Here is a 20,125-nt window from a genome sequence, read left to right on the forward strand (position 1 = left end):
GAGAACACTGTGGACTCAAAAACGAAGGATCTAGACCATACTTGGTAAGAATACTCCATATGCCCAAATATGAACACAGATGGAGTTTTGGGGAGATAGGCCTTGATGTTAGGGAGTTGTAGTTACTGGATTTATAGTTCACCTACAATCAAAGAGCATTCTGAACTCCACCAACAATGGAATTGAACCAAACTTGGCACACAGAACTCCTATGATCAACAGAAAACACTAGAAGAGTTTGGTGGGCATCGACCTTGAGTTTGGGAGTTGTAGTTCACCTACATCCAGAGAACACTGTGGACTCGAAACAATGAAGGATCTAGACCATACTTGGTAAGAATACTCCATATGCCCAAATATGAACACAGATGGAGTTTGGGGGAAATAGGCCTTGACGTTAGGGAGTTGTAGTTACTGGATTTATAGTTCACCTACAATCAAAGAGCATGCTGAATCCCTCCAATGATAAGTAGGTGTCTTGTGGCCAAAATTGGCAGCAATTTGTCCAGTGGTTTTTGAGTTATGTTAACCCCACAAAAGAACATTACATTTTTATTTATATAGAATCATAGAATCATAGAATCAAAGAGTTGGAAAAGACCTCATGGGCCATCCAGTCCAACCCCCTTCTGCCAAGAAGCAGGAATATTGCATTCAAATCACCCCGGACAGATGGCCATCCAGCCTCTGCTTAAAAGCTTCCAAAGAAGGAGCCTCCACCACACTCCCTCCGGGGCAGAGAGTTCCACTGCTGAACGGCTCTCACAGTCAGGAAGTTCTTCCTCATGTTCAGATGGAATCTCCTCTCTTGTAGTTTGACGACATTAATAGATTCATAGAATCCTAGAATCCAAGAGTTGGAAGAGACCTCCTGGGCCATCATCCAGTCCAGCCCCATTCTGCCAAGAAGCAGGAATATTGCATTCAAATCACCCCTGACAGATGGCCATCCAGCCTCTGTTTCAAAGCTTCCCAAGAAGGAGCCTCCACCACACTCCCTCCGGGGCAGAGAGTTCCACTGCTGAACGGCTCTCACAGTCAGGAAGTTCTTCCTCATGTTCAGATGGAATCTCCTCTCTTGTAGTTTGAAGCCATTCTTCCCTTGTGTCCTAGTCTCCAAGGAAGCAGAAAACAAGCTTGCTCCCTCCTCCTTCCTGTGGCTTCCTCTCACATATTTATACATGGCTATCATATCTCCTCTCAGCCTTCTCTCTCATATAGATGATTCTATGGCTCAGGGCAGGTTACCGAAGAATGAAATGCCACAAACACTGCAGAAACACCCCATACGCATTATGAAAACGTCCCTCTGTGAAAGCGCCCTCTTCCTTGTTGACATCCTTTCCGGTCTCGATTCCCCAGGGCGATCTCCACTTGCCGCTTTCTCTTTGTGAGTGCCTTGTCTCCCTGGCTCTTCTTTCCCAGGGTGCAAAGGGGCCCTTGCCGGAGGACGGGGCCTGCCTGGGGGCCCTGAGCGACGACTCGGACATTGTGACGCTGGAGGCCCCCAAAGCGGAGGAAGGCCTTGGGAGCCAAAGCGAGGCCCCGGAAGCGCCTGCGGATGACGGGCCCACGGCCACCGACATGGGCTCCGACATGGGCTCCTCCTTCAGCAGCCAGTACACCTTCTGCCAGCCGGAGGCAGGTGAGCAGGGGCCTCGGGGCCACTTCCCGGGGAGACGGGCTTTTGGAAAGGCTTGACCTACTGGAAAAGACAGCCATAAGGGTTATGGATGCCTTTTGGAAAGGATGACATCAGAAGATTACCGCATATACTCAAGTATAAGCCGACCTGAATATAAGCCGAGGTATCTAATTTTACCCCCCAAAAACGGGAAAACGTACTGACTCAAGTATAAGCCGAGGGTGGGAAATGCAGCAGGTACTGGTCAGTTTCAAACAATATACTACTAATAGTACAATATAATAATATATAATATTAATATATAATATTAATATTGTGCTGTGATAATAAAATAATATATACATATAATATTATAATGTAATACAATATAATAATATTGTACAATATAATATTATAATGTAATACAGTATAATAATATGCAACACTAATATTCTTTTATGCTAATAATATAATATATTATACATACATATAATAATAATATAATGTAATACAATATACTACTAATAATATAATATAATAATATGTAATATTAATATTGTGCTATGATAATAAAATAATATATATACATATAATATTATAATGTAATACAATATAATAATATATAACACTAATATTGTGCTATGCTAATAATATAATATTATATATATATATATAATAATATAATGTAATACAATATACTAATAATACAATAATATATGTTTATATTGTGCTAATGTAATACAATATAATATACAACACTAATATTCTTTCATGCTAATAATATAATATATATACATATAATAATCATATAATGTAATACAATATACTACTAATAATATAATATAATAATATGTAATATTAATATTGTGCTATGATAATAAAATAATATATATACATATAATATTATAATGTAATACAATATAATAATATATAACACTAATATTGTGCTATGCTAATAATATAATATTATATATATATATATAATAATATAATGTAATACAATATACTAATAATACAATAATATATGTTTATATTGTGCTAATGTAATACAATATAATATACAACACTAATATTCTTTCATGCTAATAATATAATATATATACATATAATAATCATATAATGTAATACAATATACTACTAATAATATAACATAATAATATATAATATTAATATTGTGCTATGATAATAAAATAATATATATACATATAATATTATAATGTAATACAATATAATAATATGTAACACTAATATTCTTCTATGCTAATAATATAATACATTATATATCTATATAAATAAAAATGTAATGTTCGTGGGATTAACATAACTTAAAAACCACTGGACGAATTGACACCGAATTTGGACACAAGACACCTCTCAGGCCAATGAGTGACCATCACTCATAAAAACACTGGAAAACACAGCAAAAGGAACTTAAAAATCCAAAAAACAAAAAATATATTACAGCGCATGCACAAAACCACATATATAGATGCAAACACACACATATACACAAATATATACACACACAAACACATATACACTGACTGGGCCATAGCAATGTGTGGCTGTGGACAGCTAGTATATACATATGTGATACAATATAATACTAATAATAATACAATATAATAATATATAACAGTAATATTGTGCTATGCTAATAATATATCATATAGACATATAATAATATAACATAATACAATATACTACTAATAATACAATATAATAATATATAATACTAATATTGTGCTATTCTAATAATATAATATATCATATAGTAACATAATAATGTAATGTAATACAATATATACACATAGCAATAATATAATATAATACAATATACTGATAATAATAGAATATAATGTAATACAATATATACATATAATAATATAATGTAATAAAATATACTAATAATAATACAATATAATAATATATGATACTAATATTGTGCTATGCTAATAATATATCATATAGACATATAATAATATAACATAATACAATATACTACTAATAATACAATATAATAATATATGATACTAATATTGTGCTATGCTAATAATATATCATATAGGCATATAATAATATAATACAATATACTACTAATAATACAATATAATAATATATAATACTAATATTGTACTATTCTAATAATATAATATATCATATAGACATACACTTTGAAATTTCCAAATATAAAAACATTGAGGCCAAATCTATATCTATAAATCTGTGGCGTCCAACAGGACAGCAAAACTCAAAACCCCCCCCCAACGAAAATTAACCAAAATTCCCATGCACCTACCTCAACCCACAAGGTACAAACATATCGAATCAAAATACTGAACAACACAACAACACACTCACAAAAGGACAAAACAACTGAGCATGCGCAATGGCGCAAAGTCCCCGGCGCGCGCGCGCACATGGCCAAACAGCCAACGCACCCTCCGCACCTCCCTCCCTCGCCCTGCCCAGCACGATCACGCCACAACACGTCACCTCACACACACACGCCACACCATGCCCCCTCACTCCCCCGCGCGACACACACAACACGCAACACCACGCTCCGTCACTCCCCCACGCCACACACACACCACACCACACCCCCTCACTCCTCCGCGCCACACACCACGCCCCCTCACTCCCCCACACCACACACACACACACACACGCAACACCACACCCCCTCACTCCCCCACACCACGCCCCCTCACTCCCCCGCACCACACACACACACACGCAACACCACACCCCCTCACTCCCCCGCACCACACACACACACACATGCAACACCACGCCCCAATCTTACCTCTTCCTTCTTCTTTCCCAATCTTACCTCCTCCCCCTCCTTCTTCTTCCTCTCCAAACCCCGCCCCCTCCAAACCCCACCCCGCCCATTCCCATAGAGAAAGGGAGGGAAGGAAAGAAGGAAAGAGAGAAGGAAGGAAAAAAAGAGATAGCAGAAGAGAAAGAAAAAGGGGGGAGGAAGGAAAGAGATGGAGAAGGAAGAAGAGAAGGAAAGACGGGAAGGAAGGAAAGAAGGAAGAAAGAGAAAGAGAGATAAAGAAAAAGGGGGAAGAAGGAAAGTAAGAGAAAGAAGGAAGAAGAAAAGGAAAGAAAAGGAAAGATGGAAGGAAAGATAAGAGAGACAGCAGAAGAGAAAGAAAAAGGGGAAAGGAAGGAAAGAGGTAGAGAAGGAAGAAATGAGAGAAAGAGGGAGGGAAAGAAAAAGGGGGAAGGAAGGAAAGAAGGAAAGAAACAAGGGAATGAAGGAAGGAAAGAGGGAGTGAAGGAAGGGGGAAGATGTAGAGAAAGAGGGAGGGAGGGAAGGAAAGAAGGAAAGAGAGAAGGGAGAAAAGAGAGAGGAAGAGAAAGAAAAAGGGGGAAGGGAAGGAAAGAGATAGAGAAGGAAGAGGAGAAGGAAAGGTGGGAAGGAAGGAAGGAAGGAAGGAAGGATGGAAGGAGAGAAAAAGAGGGAAGGTTGACCACAGCAAAGGAAAGAAAAATAAAAGGAAGGAAAGGCAGGAAAGAAGAAAAAAAAGGAAGGAGAAAATAAAATAAAAAATGAAAGAAGGAAGGAAACATGGAGGGAAGAAAGGAGGCAAAAGAAGAAAGGGGGAGGGAATGAAGGAAAGAGAGAAGGATGAAACCAAGGAGCGAAAGAAGGAAAGAAAGAAAGAAAGAGGTAGAGAAGGAAGAAAGGGGGAGAATAAGGGGGAAGGAATAGGTAGGGACCTCTCTTTCATAATACTCCAGATATCTACCTCTACTTTGAAAAGATTTACTATAGGCCACAGCAACGCATGGCAGGGTACAGCTATTAAATATAAATGGGATTTTAAGAAACCCGAAGAGGGCTGTTAATAAAAGAGGAGAGGGTCACATCTTTTCCTTCTGTGTTTCCTATCTATAAAAGCCAGTTGGCTGGAGGTGCTGCAGAGGATCCCCTCCCGTGTGAGCGGATGGGGTAAGCAGCGGAGGGCCAAAAGTTTGCATCTTTGTGTGGGGGAGACTGGGCCAGACTGGTTTGGGTTGTGGTCGGAGGCCTGCCGTGTGATGCTTTGCCTTCTGGCCCATTCTCCCGGAGGAGTGCTTGAAGCGATGCTCATGGACTTGTGGGTTGACTTCTGTCTTCATACCTATCTGCTGTGGATTGCCTTTTTAACATTGTGAGCTTTGTATCAAGGGACAGAAGCGGGCCTTGCATGAACCGGGAGGCGCATGGAGTGTTTTGGGGTCAAGGACCAGCAGAAGGGGTCAAGGGCTCGTCTGCATCATGATGTGTCCCATTTATAGGGAAGGAACGGATGGACGGATAGATGACGCTGTTGGGAGATTCAAACTGCAGATCCCAAACCAACGCTGAACACGAAATTGGGAGCAGCAAGTCACACAGCACCCAAAACATGAACGCACACCAACACCTTGCCTTCTGCAAGGACCCCTCACCCCTGAACCCACTTTTATTTTGAAGATCAAAAGTTGGGCTACTTTATGTGTTGGAGCTCCTGGTGGCACTGAGCTGCGGAGCGTGCTGACCAAAAGGTCACAGGTTCAAATCCAGGGAGCAGGGTGAGCTCCTGCTGTTAGCCCCAGCTTCTGCCAGCCTATTTATTTATTTATTTATTTAAAAGTTTTCTATGCCGATCTTCTCACCTCCAGGAGGGACTCAGATCCGGTTCACAACATGTGTTTATGTACAAAAATACATGTGTTTATATACAAAAAAAGTGGGTTCAGGGGTGAGGGGTCCTTGCAGAAGGCAAGGTGTTGGTGTGCGTTCATGTTTTGGGTCCTGTGTGATCTGCTGCTGCCAGCCTAGCAGTTTGAAAACGTGCAAGTGTGACTAGGTACCTATTGATCTAATATTGTGCTATTCTAATAATATAATATATTATATATACATATAATAATATAACGTAAAACAATATACTACTAATAGTACAATATAAAAATATATAATATTAATATTGTGCTATGATAATAAAATAATATATATACATACAATATTATAATGTAATACAATATAATATGTAACACTAATATTGTGCTATGCTAATAATATAATATATATACAGATAATAATAATATAATGTAAAACAATATACTACTAATAATACAATATATTAATATATAATATTAATATTGTGCTATGATAATAAAATAATATATATACATATAATATTATAATGTAATACAATATAATAATATGGAACACTAATATTCTTCTATGCTAATAATATATTATATATACATATAATAATATAATGTAAAACAATATACTACTAATAGTACAATATAATAATACATAATATTAATATTGTGCTGTGATAATAAAATAATCTATATACATAAAATATAATAATGTAATACAATATAATAATATGGAACACTAATATTCTTCTATGCTAATAATATAATATATTATATATACATATAATAATAATATAATATAAAACAATATACTATTAATAGTGCAATATAATAATATATAATATTAATATTGTGCTATGATAATAAAGTTATATACATATAATATTATAATGTAATACAATATAATAATATGTAACACTAATATTCTTCCATGCTAATAATATAATATATATATACATATAATAATATAATGTAAAACAATATAATACTAATAGTGCAATATAATAATATATAAATATTGAGCTATGATAATAAAATAATATATATACATATAATATTATAATGTAATACAATATAATAATATGTAACACTAATATTCTTCTATGCTAATAATATAATATATAATATTAATATTGTGCTATGATAATAAAATAATTTATATACATATAATATTATAATGTAATACAATATAATAATATGTAACACTAATATTGTGCTATGCTAATAATATAATATAATATATTATATATACATATAATAATATGTAAAACAATATACTACTAATAGTACAATATAATAATATATAATATTAATATTGAGCTATGATAATAAAATAATATATATACATATAATAATATAATGTAATACAATATAATAATATGTAACACTAATATTCTTCTAAGCTAATAATGTAATATCTATATAAATAAAAATGTAATGTTCGTTAGATCAATAGGTACCTACTCACACTTGCATGTTTTCAAACTGCTAGGCTGGGAGAAGATGGGGCTAACAGCAGCAGCTCACCCTGCTCCCTGGATTTGAACCTGCATGCAAGTGTGAGTAGATGCGAGTGTGAGTAGATCAATAGGTACCTAAGATCCTCCGGGTACCTAAGATCCTCAGTGGTTGTGAGGTCTGATGTCTTCACTATGTCTGGTTGTGATCCCCAGGTTGTGCCAGCCACTTTAATACTACATAGAGGTCTGAGCTGAGAAACTCGGCTCCAGGTTGAAGGAATCCCTGACGGACGGGGGTCCTTCTGCTTGCCTTCCAGCCTTCCCCCCTCCCCCTCCCCCTCCGCAGGAGTCCAGCAGCGACGAGGGTGGCCCACGCTCCAGCCCTGCCTTGAGGCGTCGCCGGGCCAAAAAGAGGCCCCTCTCCACTTCGGAGTCGGAGGACACCGCTGCGCCGTTGCCGCCACCGCTTTGCGAACCGGAAGTGGAGCCGCAGCCCCCCTCCCGCAGGACCCCCTTCGTTGGAGGCAGCGGCCTCAACCGGTGCATCCTCCTGGCCCTCCTGGTGGCCGTCAGCATGGGCTTCGGGCACTTCTACGGTGAGTCCCGGCCCCGGTCAGTCCTTTCCTCCCTGGGCCCTTCCACACCGCCATATAACCCAGAATACCTAGGCCAGTGCTTCTCAACGTGGGGGTCAGGACCCCTGGAGGGGTCGCAAGGGGGTGTCAGAGGGGTCACCAAAGACCACCAGAAAACACAGTATTTTCTGTTAGTCATTGAGGTTCTGTGTGCCAAGTTTGATTCATTTCCATCGTTGGTGGAGTTCAGAATGCTCTTTGATTGTAGGTGAACTATACATCCCAGCAACTACAACTCCCAAATGTCAAGGTCTATTTCCCCCAAACTCTACTAGTGTTTACATTTGGGCATACTGAGAATTCGTGCCAAGTTTGAGTCAGTTCTATCGTTGGTCGAGTTCAGAATGCTCTTTGATTGTAGGTGAACTATAAATCCCAGCAACTACAACTCCCAAATGTCAAGATCTATTTCCCTCAAACTCTACTAGTGTTTACATTTGGGCATACTGAGAATTCGTGCCAAGTTTGATTCAGTTCCATCGTTGGTGGAGTTCAGAATGCTCTTTGATTGTAGGTGAACTATACATCCCAGCAACTACAACTCCCAAATGTCAAGGTCTATTTCCCCCAAACTCTACTAGTGTTTACATTTGGGCATACTGAGAATTCGTGCCAAGTTTGATTCAGTTCCATCGTTGGTGGAGTTCAGAATGCTCTTTGATTGTAGGTGAACTATACATCCCAGCAACTACAACTCCCAAATGTCAAGGTCTATTTCCCCCAAACTCTACTAGTGTTTACATTTGGGCATACTGAGAATTCGTGCCAAGTTTGAGTCAGTTCTATCGTTGGTCGAGTTCAGAATGCTCTTTGATTGTAGGTGAACTATAAATCCCAGCAACTACAACTCCCGAATGTCAAGATCTATTTCCCTCAAACTCTACTAGTGTTTACATTTGGGCATACTGAGAATTCGTGCCAAGTTTGATTCAGTTCCATCGTTGGTGGAGTTCAGAATGCTCTTTGATTGTAGGTGACCTATAAATCCCAGCAGCTACAACTCCCAAATGTCAAGGTCTATTTCCCCCAAACTCTACTAGTGTTTACATTTGGGCATACTGAGAATTCATGCCAAGTTTGAGTCATTTCCATCGTTGGTCGAGTTCAGAATGCTCTTTGATTGTAGGTGAACTATACATCCCAGCAACTACAACTCCCAAATGTCTAGGTCTATTTCCCCCAAACTCTACTAGTGTTTACATTTGGGCATACTGAGAATTCATGCCAAGTTTGAGTCATTTCCATCGTTGGTCGAGTTCAGAATGCTCTTTGATTGTAGGTGAACTATACATCCCAGCAACTACAACTCCCAAATGTCTAGGTCTATTTCCCCCAAACTCTACTAGTGTTTACATTTGGGTATACTGAGAATTCGTGTCAAGTTTGATTCAGTTCCATCGTTGGTGGGGTTCAGAATGCTCTGTGATTGTAGGTGAACTATAAATCCCAGCAACTACAACTCCCAAATGTCAAGGTCTATTTTCCCCAAACTCCACCAGAGTTGACATTTGGGCATACTGAGAATTTGTGCCAAGTTTGGTCCAGATCCATCATTGTTTGAGTCTACAGTTCTCTCTGGATGTAGGTAAACTACAACTCCCAAAACTCAAGGTCAGTGCCCACCAAACCCTTCCAGTATTTTCTGTTGGTGATGGGAGTTCTGTGTGCCAAGTTTGATTCAGTTCCATCGTTGGTGGAGTTCAGAATGCTCTTTGATTGTAGGTGAACTATAAATCCCAGCAACTACAACTCCCAAATGTCAAGGTCTATTTCCCCCAAAGTCTACTAGTGTTTACATTTGGGCATACTGAGAATTCATGCCAAGTTTGAGTCAGTTCCATCGTTGGTGGAGTTCAGAATGCTCTTTGATTGTAGGTGAACTATAAATTCCAGCAGCTATAACTCCCAAATGTCAAGGTCTATTTCCCTCAAACTCTACTAGTGTTTACATTTGGGCATACTGAGAATTCATGCCAAGTTTGGTCCAGATCCATCATTGCTTGAGTCTACAGTTCTCTCTGGATGTAGGTAAACTACAACTCCCAAAACTGAAGGTCAGTGCCCACCAAACCCTTCCAGTATTTTCTGTTCATCATGGGAATTCTGTGTGCCAAGTTTGATTCAGTTCCATAGTTGGTGAAGTTCAGAATGCTCTTTGACTGTAGGTGAACTATACATCCCAGCAACTACAACTCCCAAATGTCTAGGTCTATTTCCCCCAAACTCCACCAGTGTTCACATTTGGGCATATTGAGAATTTGTGCCAAGTTTGGTCGAGGTCCATCATTGTTTGAGTCTACAGTTCTCTCTGCATGTAGGTAAACTACAACTCCTAAAATTCAAGGTCAGTGCCCACCAATCCCTTCCAGTATTTTCTGCTGGTCATGGGAATTCTGTGTGCCAAGTTTGATTCAGTTCCATCGTTGGTGGAGTTCAGAATGCTCTGATTGTAGGTGAACTATAAATCCCAGCAACTACAACTCCCAAATGTCATGGTCTATTTTCCCCAAACTCTACTACTGTTTACATTTGGGCATACTGAGACTTCGGGCCAAGTTTGGTCCAGATCCATCATTGTTTGAGTCTACAGTTCTCTCTGGATGTAGGTAAACTACAAGTCCCAAAACTCAAGGTCAGTGCCCACCAAACCCTTCCAGTATTTTCTATTGGGAGTTGGGAGTTCTGTTTGCCAAGTTTGATTCAGTTCCATCATTGGTGGAGTTCAGAATGCTCTTTGATTGTAGGTGAACTATAAATCCCAGCAACTACAACTCCCAAATGTCAAGGTCCTGGCCCCCTCTTGTTCCATTTTGTCCGTTGGGGCCCGGAGGGGTGGAGTGGCCCTTTCTGCTGGAGTAGACCCTGGCCTCAGAGCAGGACTGACCCCTCTCCCTTCTTTTGCTCTTTAGGGATCCTTGAAGGTGAGTGGCCTGGCCTTTTTGTGTGGGTGGAGTGGCCCCCGGGCACTTGCCTGCACTGGGTGCATGTGTCTGCGTGTTGGCATGCGCATGCGCATGTGTGTACAAGTTTGGTTTTTGAGTGGTGGCAATAATAATAATAATAATAATAATAATAATAATAATATGAAATAATAATAATAATAAGTACAAAATAATAATAATATGAAATCCAGCATAGAGATCTCGTTTGCTGTGACATACTGTGCTTTTGTGTCAGTAAAATAATAATAATAATAATAATAATAATAATAATAATTGTTGTGATAGAGTCTGCTGGCAGTAATAATAATAATAATAATAATAATAATAATAATAATTGTTGTGATAGAGTCTGCTGGCAGTAATAATAATAATAATAATAATAATAATAATAATAATAATAATACACTTCTGCAGTCCGGTTCTAAATCTCAAAGATAACTGCTGTTGTTTATATATATATATATATATATACACACACACACACACACACACACACACATATATATAGGCCCTCCAATGACCATCCCTAACAAAATATAATGCCAGTATTAAATATTACTATATTATACTATACCTTTATATTGTAAAATTATTAGTAATATTACATGTAAATATATATATATATAATTATAATATATTATTAGTAATCTAAGGCTGGAACATCAAAAGGTCAGCGCCATCTGCTGTTCCGGTGATGTAAATAGCAGGCCAATTCAGATGTATTCTATCAATTCTAGGAATTACTTTGAATAAGTATGATTAAAGCATATATGAAGAAATCACACACGTCATCTTGATGAAGGACTAAAGGCAAATGGGAAAACAATACATAAAGGACCTCTGTTAATGATTATTTTGTGTAAATGTCAAGACATTTCTGCGCATGCCCGCACCAGTGGATTTCTGCGATAAATAATTGTAGCCTGTCTGACTTCCAGTGCGCTTCAGATATTGCTTTCTGAACGCCCTATCAACCTTGATAGTAAAACGCCTGAAATCAATTGCTGTCTCCGTCTCATTCCTATCTGATTGTGCTCTAAATGATCTCGGGTAATGTATGTTCCGCAACATAATAATACATTATTAGTAATAGTATTATATTGTATTACATTATAATATAATATTATATTGTATTGTATTATATTATATTATATTATATTATATTATATTATATTATATTATATTATATTATATTATATTATATTATATTATGAGGATAGCACAGGAGGCAAGGTGGAACTGTCTTCTGGGCCCCTCTCTCTTCACTCTGGCCCATATTGTACTATATCATTATACTGTAATATTATTAGTAATATTACATGTAATATAAATATAGAATTATAATATATCATTAGTAGTAGTATTATATTATATTACATTATAATAATATAATTATATATTGTATTATATTATATTATTATTATATTATATTATGAGGATAGCACAGGAGACAAGGTGGAACTGTCTTCTGGCCCCCTCTCTCTTCACTCTGGCCCGTATTGTACTATACCATTATATTGCAATATTACTAGTAATATTATTAGTAATAGTATTATATTGTATTACATTATTATATTATATTATAGTATATTATATTATATTATATTATATTATATTATATTATATTATATTATATAATGAGCATACCACAGGAGACAAGGTGGAACTGTCTTCTGGGCCCCTCTCTCTTCACTCTGGCCCATATTGTACTATACCATTATATTGCAATATTACTAGTAATATTATTAGTAATAGTATTATATTGTATTACATTATTATATTATATTATATTATATTATATTATATTATATTATATTATATTATGAGCATACCACAGGAGACAAGGTGGAACTGTCTTCTGGGCCCCTCTCTCTTCACTCTGGCCCATATTGTACTATACCATTATATTGCAATATTACTAGTAATATTATTAGTAATAGTATTATATTGTATTACATTATTATATTATATTATATTATATTATATTATATTATATTATGAGCATACCACAGGAGACAAGGTGGAACTGTCTTCTGGGCCCCTCTCTCTTCACTCTGGCCCATATTGTACTATACCATTATATTGCAATATTATTAGTAATATTAGATGTAATAATATATATAATTATAATATCGTATTATTAGTAATAGTATTATATTATATTATATTATATTATATTATATTATATTATATTATATTATGAGCATAGCACAGGAGACAAGGTGGAACTGTCTTCTGGCCCCCTCTCTCTTCACTCTGGCCCGTATTGTACTATACCATTATATTGCAATATTATTAGATATTACATGTAATATAAATATATAATAATATCATATTATTATTAGTAATATTATGTTGCATTACATTATAATATTATTATTAGATGTGAGAGTAGACTTGGGGCCCTTCCTTACAGCCATAGAACCCAAAACATTGGCGGGGGGGGGGGGGGGGGGCTCCCAACTGATGACACTGGAAGCAAGATGGAACTTTTCTCTTTGAAGGCACCATTCAGATCCAGAGCCGCCAGCAGCTGGTTGAGAAGACCCACTTGGACGAACTGAAGGACGTGAAGGAGGACCTGATCCACTGCCAGCAGGAGCAAGGAAGCCAAGCCGGATGCCAGGTAAAGGGAAGTCTGTGCCGGGGCTTGTGTTGGGGGCCCTCGGTCTCTGTACCGCCTTGCTGCTTGCCCTATAGATCTCTAGGAGGTGCTCCCCAATCTCTGCGGGGAGGTGCTCCCCGATCTCTCCTGGAGGTGGGGGGGGGGTGCTCCCCAATCTCTCCTGGAGGTGGGGGGGGGGTGCTCCCCGATCTCTGCGGGGAAGTGCTCCCCGATCTCCCCTGGAGGTGGTGGTGGGTGCTCCCCGATCTCTACGGGAGGTGCTCCCCGATCTCTCCTGGAGGTGGGGGGGGGGTGCTCCCCGATCTCTGCGGGGAAGTGCTCCCCGATCTCCCCTGGAGGTGGGGGGGTGCTCCCTGATCTCTCCTGGAGGTGTGTGGGGGGGTGCTCCCTGATCTCTGCGGGAGGTGCTCCCCGATCTCTCCTGGAGGTGGGGGAGGGGTGCTCCCCGATCTCTCCTGGAGGTGGTGGGGGTGCTCCCCGATCTCTGCGGGGAGGTGCTCCCCAATCTCTCCTGGAGGTGGTGGGGGGGTACTCCCCGATCTCTGTGGGGAGGTGCTCCCCGATCTCTCCTGGAGGTGGTGGTGGGGGTGCTCCCCGATCTCTCCTGGAGGTGGGGGGGGTGCTCCCCGATCTCTGCGGGGAGGTGCTCCCCGATCTCTCCTGGAGGTGGGGGGGTGCTCCCCAATCTCTGTGGGAAGGTGGAAGGGGCCACAGTGTGCCTCCATCTCTCCCTTCCGCCCTCCCTACCTCTTTGCAACCCCTTCCAGGGCCGGGCCACGGCCTCCCTCCCACCTCCTCCTCCTCCTCCTCCTGCTCTGCCCCTGCAGGAAGGCCTGGCCGCTTGCCTACGAGCCACCGAGGCCGAGAAGGCGGCCTTTGAGTCCCAGAAGCTGCTCCTGTCCTCGGAGAACCTCCGCTTGCGGGAGTCGCTGGAGAAGGAGGAGGCGGCCCTGGCCTCGCTGCAGGAAGAGCTGCGCAAGCTGCGGGAGCGGATCCGGCTGCTGGAGGAGGAGGAGGAAGAGGAAGAGGGGAAGCGCCCCGAGGCCGCTCCCTCCGAGACTCAGAGGCTGAAGGCGCACCTGGAAGAGGAGCAGCGCCGGGCGCAGGGCTTCGTGCGGCAGAAGGCGGCGCTGCTGGCCGAGGCCCAGATGCTGCGCCAGGAGCTGGACAAGGAGCGCCGGGCGGCCCTGGCTCTGCGCGAGGAAGTGGAGCGCATGAGCGCCGCCGAGACTCCGCAAAAAGAGCAGGACGCGGAGACGGAGCGGCTGAAGGGGAGGCTGGCCGAGCTGGAGAAGCGGCTGCGCTTTGAGGAGCAGCGCTCAGACCTGTGGGAGAAGCTCTACGTCGAAGCCAAGGGGCAAGCCCAACAGCAGCCCCAGCCGCCATTGGAGCCCAAGGACCGGCGCAATGCCAAGAAGAAGTCCCCGTCACCGCCGCCCAAGTCGTCCTTCTTCGGCTCCGTCAAGGAGACCTTTGACGCCATGAAGAACTCCACCAAGGCCTTTGTGCGGCACCACAAGGAGAAGATCAAGCGGGCCAAGGAGGCCGTCAAGGAGAACCTGAGGAGGTTTTCCGACTCGGTCAAGTCCACCTTCCGGCAGTTCAAGGACTCCACCAGGACCGACGCCGGCGCCGCCTCCGAGGGGAAGCGGAGGCACGGAGAGAAGCGGCGCGAGGCCCGCAAAGGCCGCCACCACGAGCCTCCGCAGCAACAACAGCAGAGGGCCCCCGGGGGCCACGGAGGCAAGAAGTGCCCCGGGAGCCCCAGCGGCGAGCGCAAGGGCCCCCTCCCGCCCCCCAAGGGTTGCCTGGGTATCTTCGACTGCGCCCGGCAGGAGTTTGCGGGGCTCTTTGACCGCGTCCTCGGCCCCATCCGGGCCGACGAGTTCCACCAGCTGATGCACAAGTTCCTGCAGCAGGAGGTGGGCGGCTTCCGCCACTGGAGAGAGTTGGAGGCCTTCCTGGGACGCTTCTTCCGCAACGGCGTCTTCATCCACGACCAGATGCTCTTTGCCGACTTTGTCAACGACGTCAAGGACTACCTGCAGGACATGGAGGAGTACCGCGGCGGCGCAGGAGCCTTCGGGGACCTGGACACCTACATCTACCAGTACTACTTCCACTACGAACCCGCTCCGGAGCACCACGGAGACAGGTCAGTGGGGCTGGGAAGGCAACCTTTCTAAAGCCGTGACCCCTAAATACCGTTAGTTCCTCATGTTAGGGTGACCCCCAACCGTAAAATTATTTTCATTATTTTCACTTTAGAACTGTAATTTCACAACTGTTATGAATCATAACGTAAATGTATTGCCGAAGGTTTTCATGGCCGGAATCACTGGGTTGTTGTAGGTTTTCCCAGGCTATATGGCCATGTTCTAGAGGCATTTTCTCCTGACGTTTCGCCTGCATCTATGGCAAGCATCCTGAGGATGCTTGCCATAGATGCAGGCGAAACATCAGGAGAAAATGCCCCTAGAACATGGCCATATAGCCCGGAAAAACCTACAACAACCCATAACGTAAATATCTGATATGCAGTTTGTATTTTAATTGTTACAAATTGCACCCAATTAAAGCATAGTGATTAATCACAAAAACAGTACGTTTGGGAGAGTATGGACAATGGATGATGGGATGTGCAGTACCTTCAACCGATTCAATTCTGACTTCCACAGACCACTGGCCGCAGAGGTTTGTGGGATCCCTCTGCACATTGCAGATATCTTATTTTGCGGTGTGGAAGGGCCCTTAAGGAGAGGGAGGGGGGTTCTTTCTATCCCTCTTTAGGCAGTAATTCCAGGAGCAGAGAATGGGAAATCTTCCTGTTTCTAGTCTGAACAAAACCTGGCTACCAGTATTTAAAAAACTCTCAAATTATAACTGTAAACACTCAAACACAGGGGAACTCCAGACAAGAAACAATCAGGGCCAGCTAACCACCTCTCAACAAAGGATTCTCCCTAAAAACGGCCAGGCTATGAAATGGTCATCAAGGTGGCCAATTGAAACATTCCTACCTACCTCCAACAGACAAGAGTTCTTTCTCCCCTAGAATCATAGAATCAAAGACCAAGAGACCTCCTGGGCCATCATCCAGTCCAACCCCATTCTGCCAAGAAGCAGGAATATTGCATTCAAATCACCCCTGACAGATGGCCACCCAACTTCTGTTTAAAAGCTCCCAAAGAAGGAGCCTCCACCACACTCCGGGGCAGAGAGTTTCACTGCTGAACGGCTCTCACACTCAGGAAGTTCTTCCTCATGTTCAGACGGAATCTCCTTTCTTGTAGTTTGAAGCCATTGTTTCGCATCCTAGTCTCCAGGGAAGCAGAAAGGAAGCTTGCTCCCTCCTCCTCCCTGTGGCTTCCTCTCACGTATTTATACATGGCTCTCATGTCTCCTCTCAGCCTTCTCTTCTTCAGGCTAAACATGCCCAGCTCCTTAAGCCGCTCCTCATAGGGCTTGTTCTCCAGACCCTTGATCTGCTCCCTCCTCCCTGTGGCTTCCTCTCACGTATTTATACATGGCTCTCATGTCTCCTCTCAGCCTTCTCTTCTTCAGGCTAAACATGCCCAGCTCCTTAAGCCGCTCCTCATAGGGCTTGTTCTCCAGACCCTTGATCTGCTCCCTCCTCCCTGTGGCTTCCTCTCACATATTTATACATGGCTCTCATGTCTCCTCTCAGCCTTCTCTTCTTCAGGCTAAACATGCCCAGCTCCTTAAGCCGCTCCTCATAGGGCTTGTTCTCCAGACCCTTGATCTGCTCCCTCCTCCCTGTGGCTTCCTCTCACATATTTATACATGGCCCTCATCATGTCTCCTCTCAGCCTTCTCTTCTTCAGGCTAAACATGCCCAGCTCCTTAAGCCGCTCCTCATAGGGCTTGTTCTCCAGACCCTTGATCTGCTCCCTCCTCCCTGTGGCTTCCTCTCACATATTTATACATGGCTATCATGTCTCCTCTCAGCCTTCTCTTCTTCAGGCTAAACATGCCCAGCTCCTTAAGCCGCTCCTCATAGGGCTTGTTCTCCAGACCCTTGATCTGCTCCCTCCTCCCTGTGGCTTCCTCTCACATATTTATACATGGCTATCATGTCTCCTCTCAGCAGTCTCTTCTTCAGGCTAAACATGCCCAGCTCCTTAAGCCGCTCCTCATAGGGCTTGTTCTCCAGACCCTTGATCTGCTCCCTCCTCCCTGTGGCTTCCTCTCACATATTTATACATGGCTATCATGTCTCCTCTCAGCAGTCTCTTCTTCAGGCTAAACATGCCCAGCTCCTTAAGCCGCTCCTCATAGGGCTTGTTCTCCAGACCCTTGATCTGCTCCCTCCTCCCTGTGGCTTCCTCTCACATATTTATACATGGCTATCATATCTCCTCTCAGCCGTCTCTTCTTCAGGCTAAACATGTCCTGCTCCTTAAGCCGCTCCTCATAGGGCTTGTTCTTCAGACCCTTGATCATTTTAGTCGCCCTCCTGTGGACACATTCCCACCCTGGATCTTCCACAATTTTCCTAGTTAAAGGTTTTCCTCTGACATGAAGTCCAGTCATGTCTGACTCTGGGGTGTGGTGCTTATCTGCATTTCGAAGTCGAAGAGTCGGCGTTGTCCGTAGACACCTCGAAGGTCATGTGGCCAGCATGACTGCATGGAGCACCGGGGCAGCCTCCCTTGGCTGGCTCACACTGCCCATCAGGCCTGACAGATAACATGAGCCAGCCAAGGGAGGAGCAGCCCCGCACGGCCTACTCGCACATAAAGCACCTCGTGAGGTGCTTTACGTGCGAGTAGGCAACGTGGAGCAGCTGCCCTTGGTTGGCTCACGCTGCCCATCGGGCCTGACGGATAGCGTGAGCCTCCTCCTCCGCAGGCCGGATAACTGCCCTTGGCGGGCTGGAAGTGGCCCGCGGGCCGTAGTTTTGGGACGCCTGCATTAAGTCATGATCCCATGTCCAAATTGTTGCTATATGTAAAGCCGCCTTGAGTCCTCTTCGGGGTAGAGAAAGATGGGATGCACACAGAGTAAATAAAGATCTGGTGTGTTTTAGAATGGCAGGTGAATCGTAATATATTTGTGTCAGTGGTGCCTCAATTACTGAAATGCGATCTGTCTTATGTTGGGGCGAGTGTCTTGAAGATGTGTTGTCCATTTTGTGAGTGACGGGTTTCTCTTCCCTTCCTTGGCCCCCGTTTTGCTCTCGCTTCAGCCACCCTGCCAAGAAGGCGCAGCAAGAGCGGAACTCCCCGAAGGCCCATCATCCCCATCATCATCATCCTCATCATCCCCAGCGCCAGAAGCGGGAGGGTAGCCGGTGGCAGAAAGAGGGGCGGCACACGGCGAACCTGGAGATCGAGGTGGGCCAGATGCCCTTCCATCCAAAATACTGAGCCACTCCTCTTCCTCCTCTGACGAGATTTACGAGAAGCCCCGCTGCCTTTGGGGGGAGAGAAGAGACGACACCAGAGGGGCCGAAGCCACCCTTGACCCTTCCTTTGACCACCAAGGAAACCCCCCTCCTCACTCCGGAGAAATGGGCACCACAGCAACTACGATGGCAATAATAAACAGGCCGGGTGAGCAGCCGCTTTTGTTTGTGTTTGTGTTCTCCGCTTCCCGGCCCTTCCGATGTAGACAAGCCAGGCATGGGCCAACTTCGGCCCTCCCTCCAGGTGTTTTGATTTGGGTTTTGAAACTATTGATGCTTTAATACAGCTTAAAACGTGTTAACATTTTGCATAGTAGCTTAGCTAAAACAACAACAAACAGGACTGGGTTGTTGTGAGTTTCCCGGGTTGTCCAGCCATGTTCCAGAAGCATTCTCTCCTGACATTTTGCCCACACCTATGGCAAGCATCCTCAGAGGTTGTGAGGTCTGCTGGAAACTAGGCAAATCAATCAATCTATCTATCTATCTATCTATCTATCTATCATCTATCTATATATAAATGCTCATGTCGTAATGAGTGGCTTAAAAACAAAAGAACCGCTGGGCCAATACCCACCAAATTTGGCAACAAAACTCCTCACCATACAAGGTATGACCATCAATAATAATAATAATAATAATAATAATAATAAAAAGAACTTACAAATCCTTAAAAAGGAGAAGATACCACTGTGCATGCGTACTGGGGGTGGGTGGGTTGCGCGCGCGCTCGCACACACAGGAGAGAGCTCCACGT

General features: G+C 42.8%; 1 protein-coding gene across 5 annotated transcripts in view; it reads left to right on the forward strand.

Moving 5' to 3' along the window:
- CCPG1 (cell cycle progression 1) overlaps window positions 1-19,523 on the forward strand; it is a 33,821-nt gene extending 14,298 nt beyond the window's left edge. For 2 of the 5 annotated variants that reach the window (XM_067471206.1, XM_060755828.2), the window contains exons 5-10: window positions 1,426-1,645; window positions 5,541-5,591; window positions 8,055-8,333; window positions 13,819-13,940; window positions 14,708-16,095; window positions 19,150-19,523. In XM_067471206.1, coding sequence (XP_067327307.1) covers window positions 1,426-1,645; window positions 5,541-5,591; window positions 8,055-8,333; window positions 13,819-13,940; window positions 14,708-16,095; window positions 19,150-19,330 — 2,241 coding nt within the window. In that variant the 3' untranslated portion in view covers window positions 19,331-19,523. The remainder of the gene's footprint in view (window positions 1-1,425; window positions 1,646-5,540; window positions 5,592-8,054; window positions 8,334-13,818; window positions 13,941-14,707; window positions 16,096-19,149) is intronic. The other 3 variants (XM_060755830.2, XM_060755829.2, XM_067471207.1) reach the window with 3 other exon arrangements.
- The last annotated feature ends 602 nt before the right edge of the window (window positions 19,524-20,125 follow it).

Source organism: Anolis sagrei, chromosome 9 (assembly GCF_037176765.1).
Source record: "Anolis sagrei isolate rAnoSag1 chromosome 9, rAnoSag1.mat, whole genome shotgun sequence".
NCBI classification, from domain to species: domain Eukaryota; kingdom Metazoa; phylum Chordata; class Lepidosauria; order Squamata; family Dactyloidae; genus Anolis; species Anolis sagrei.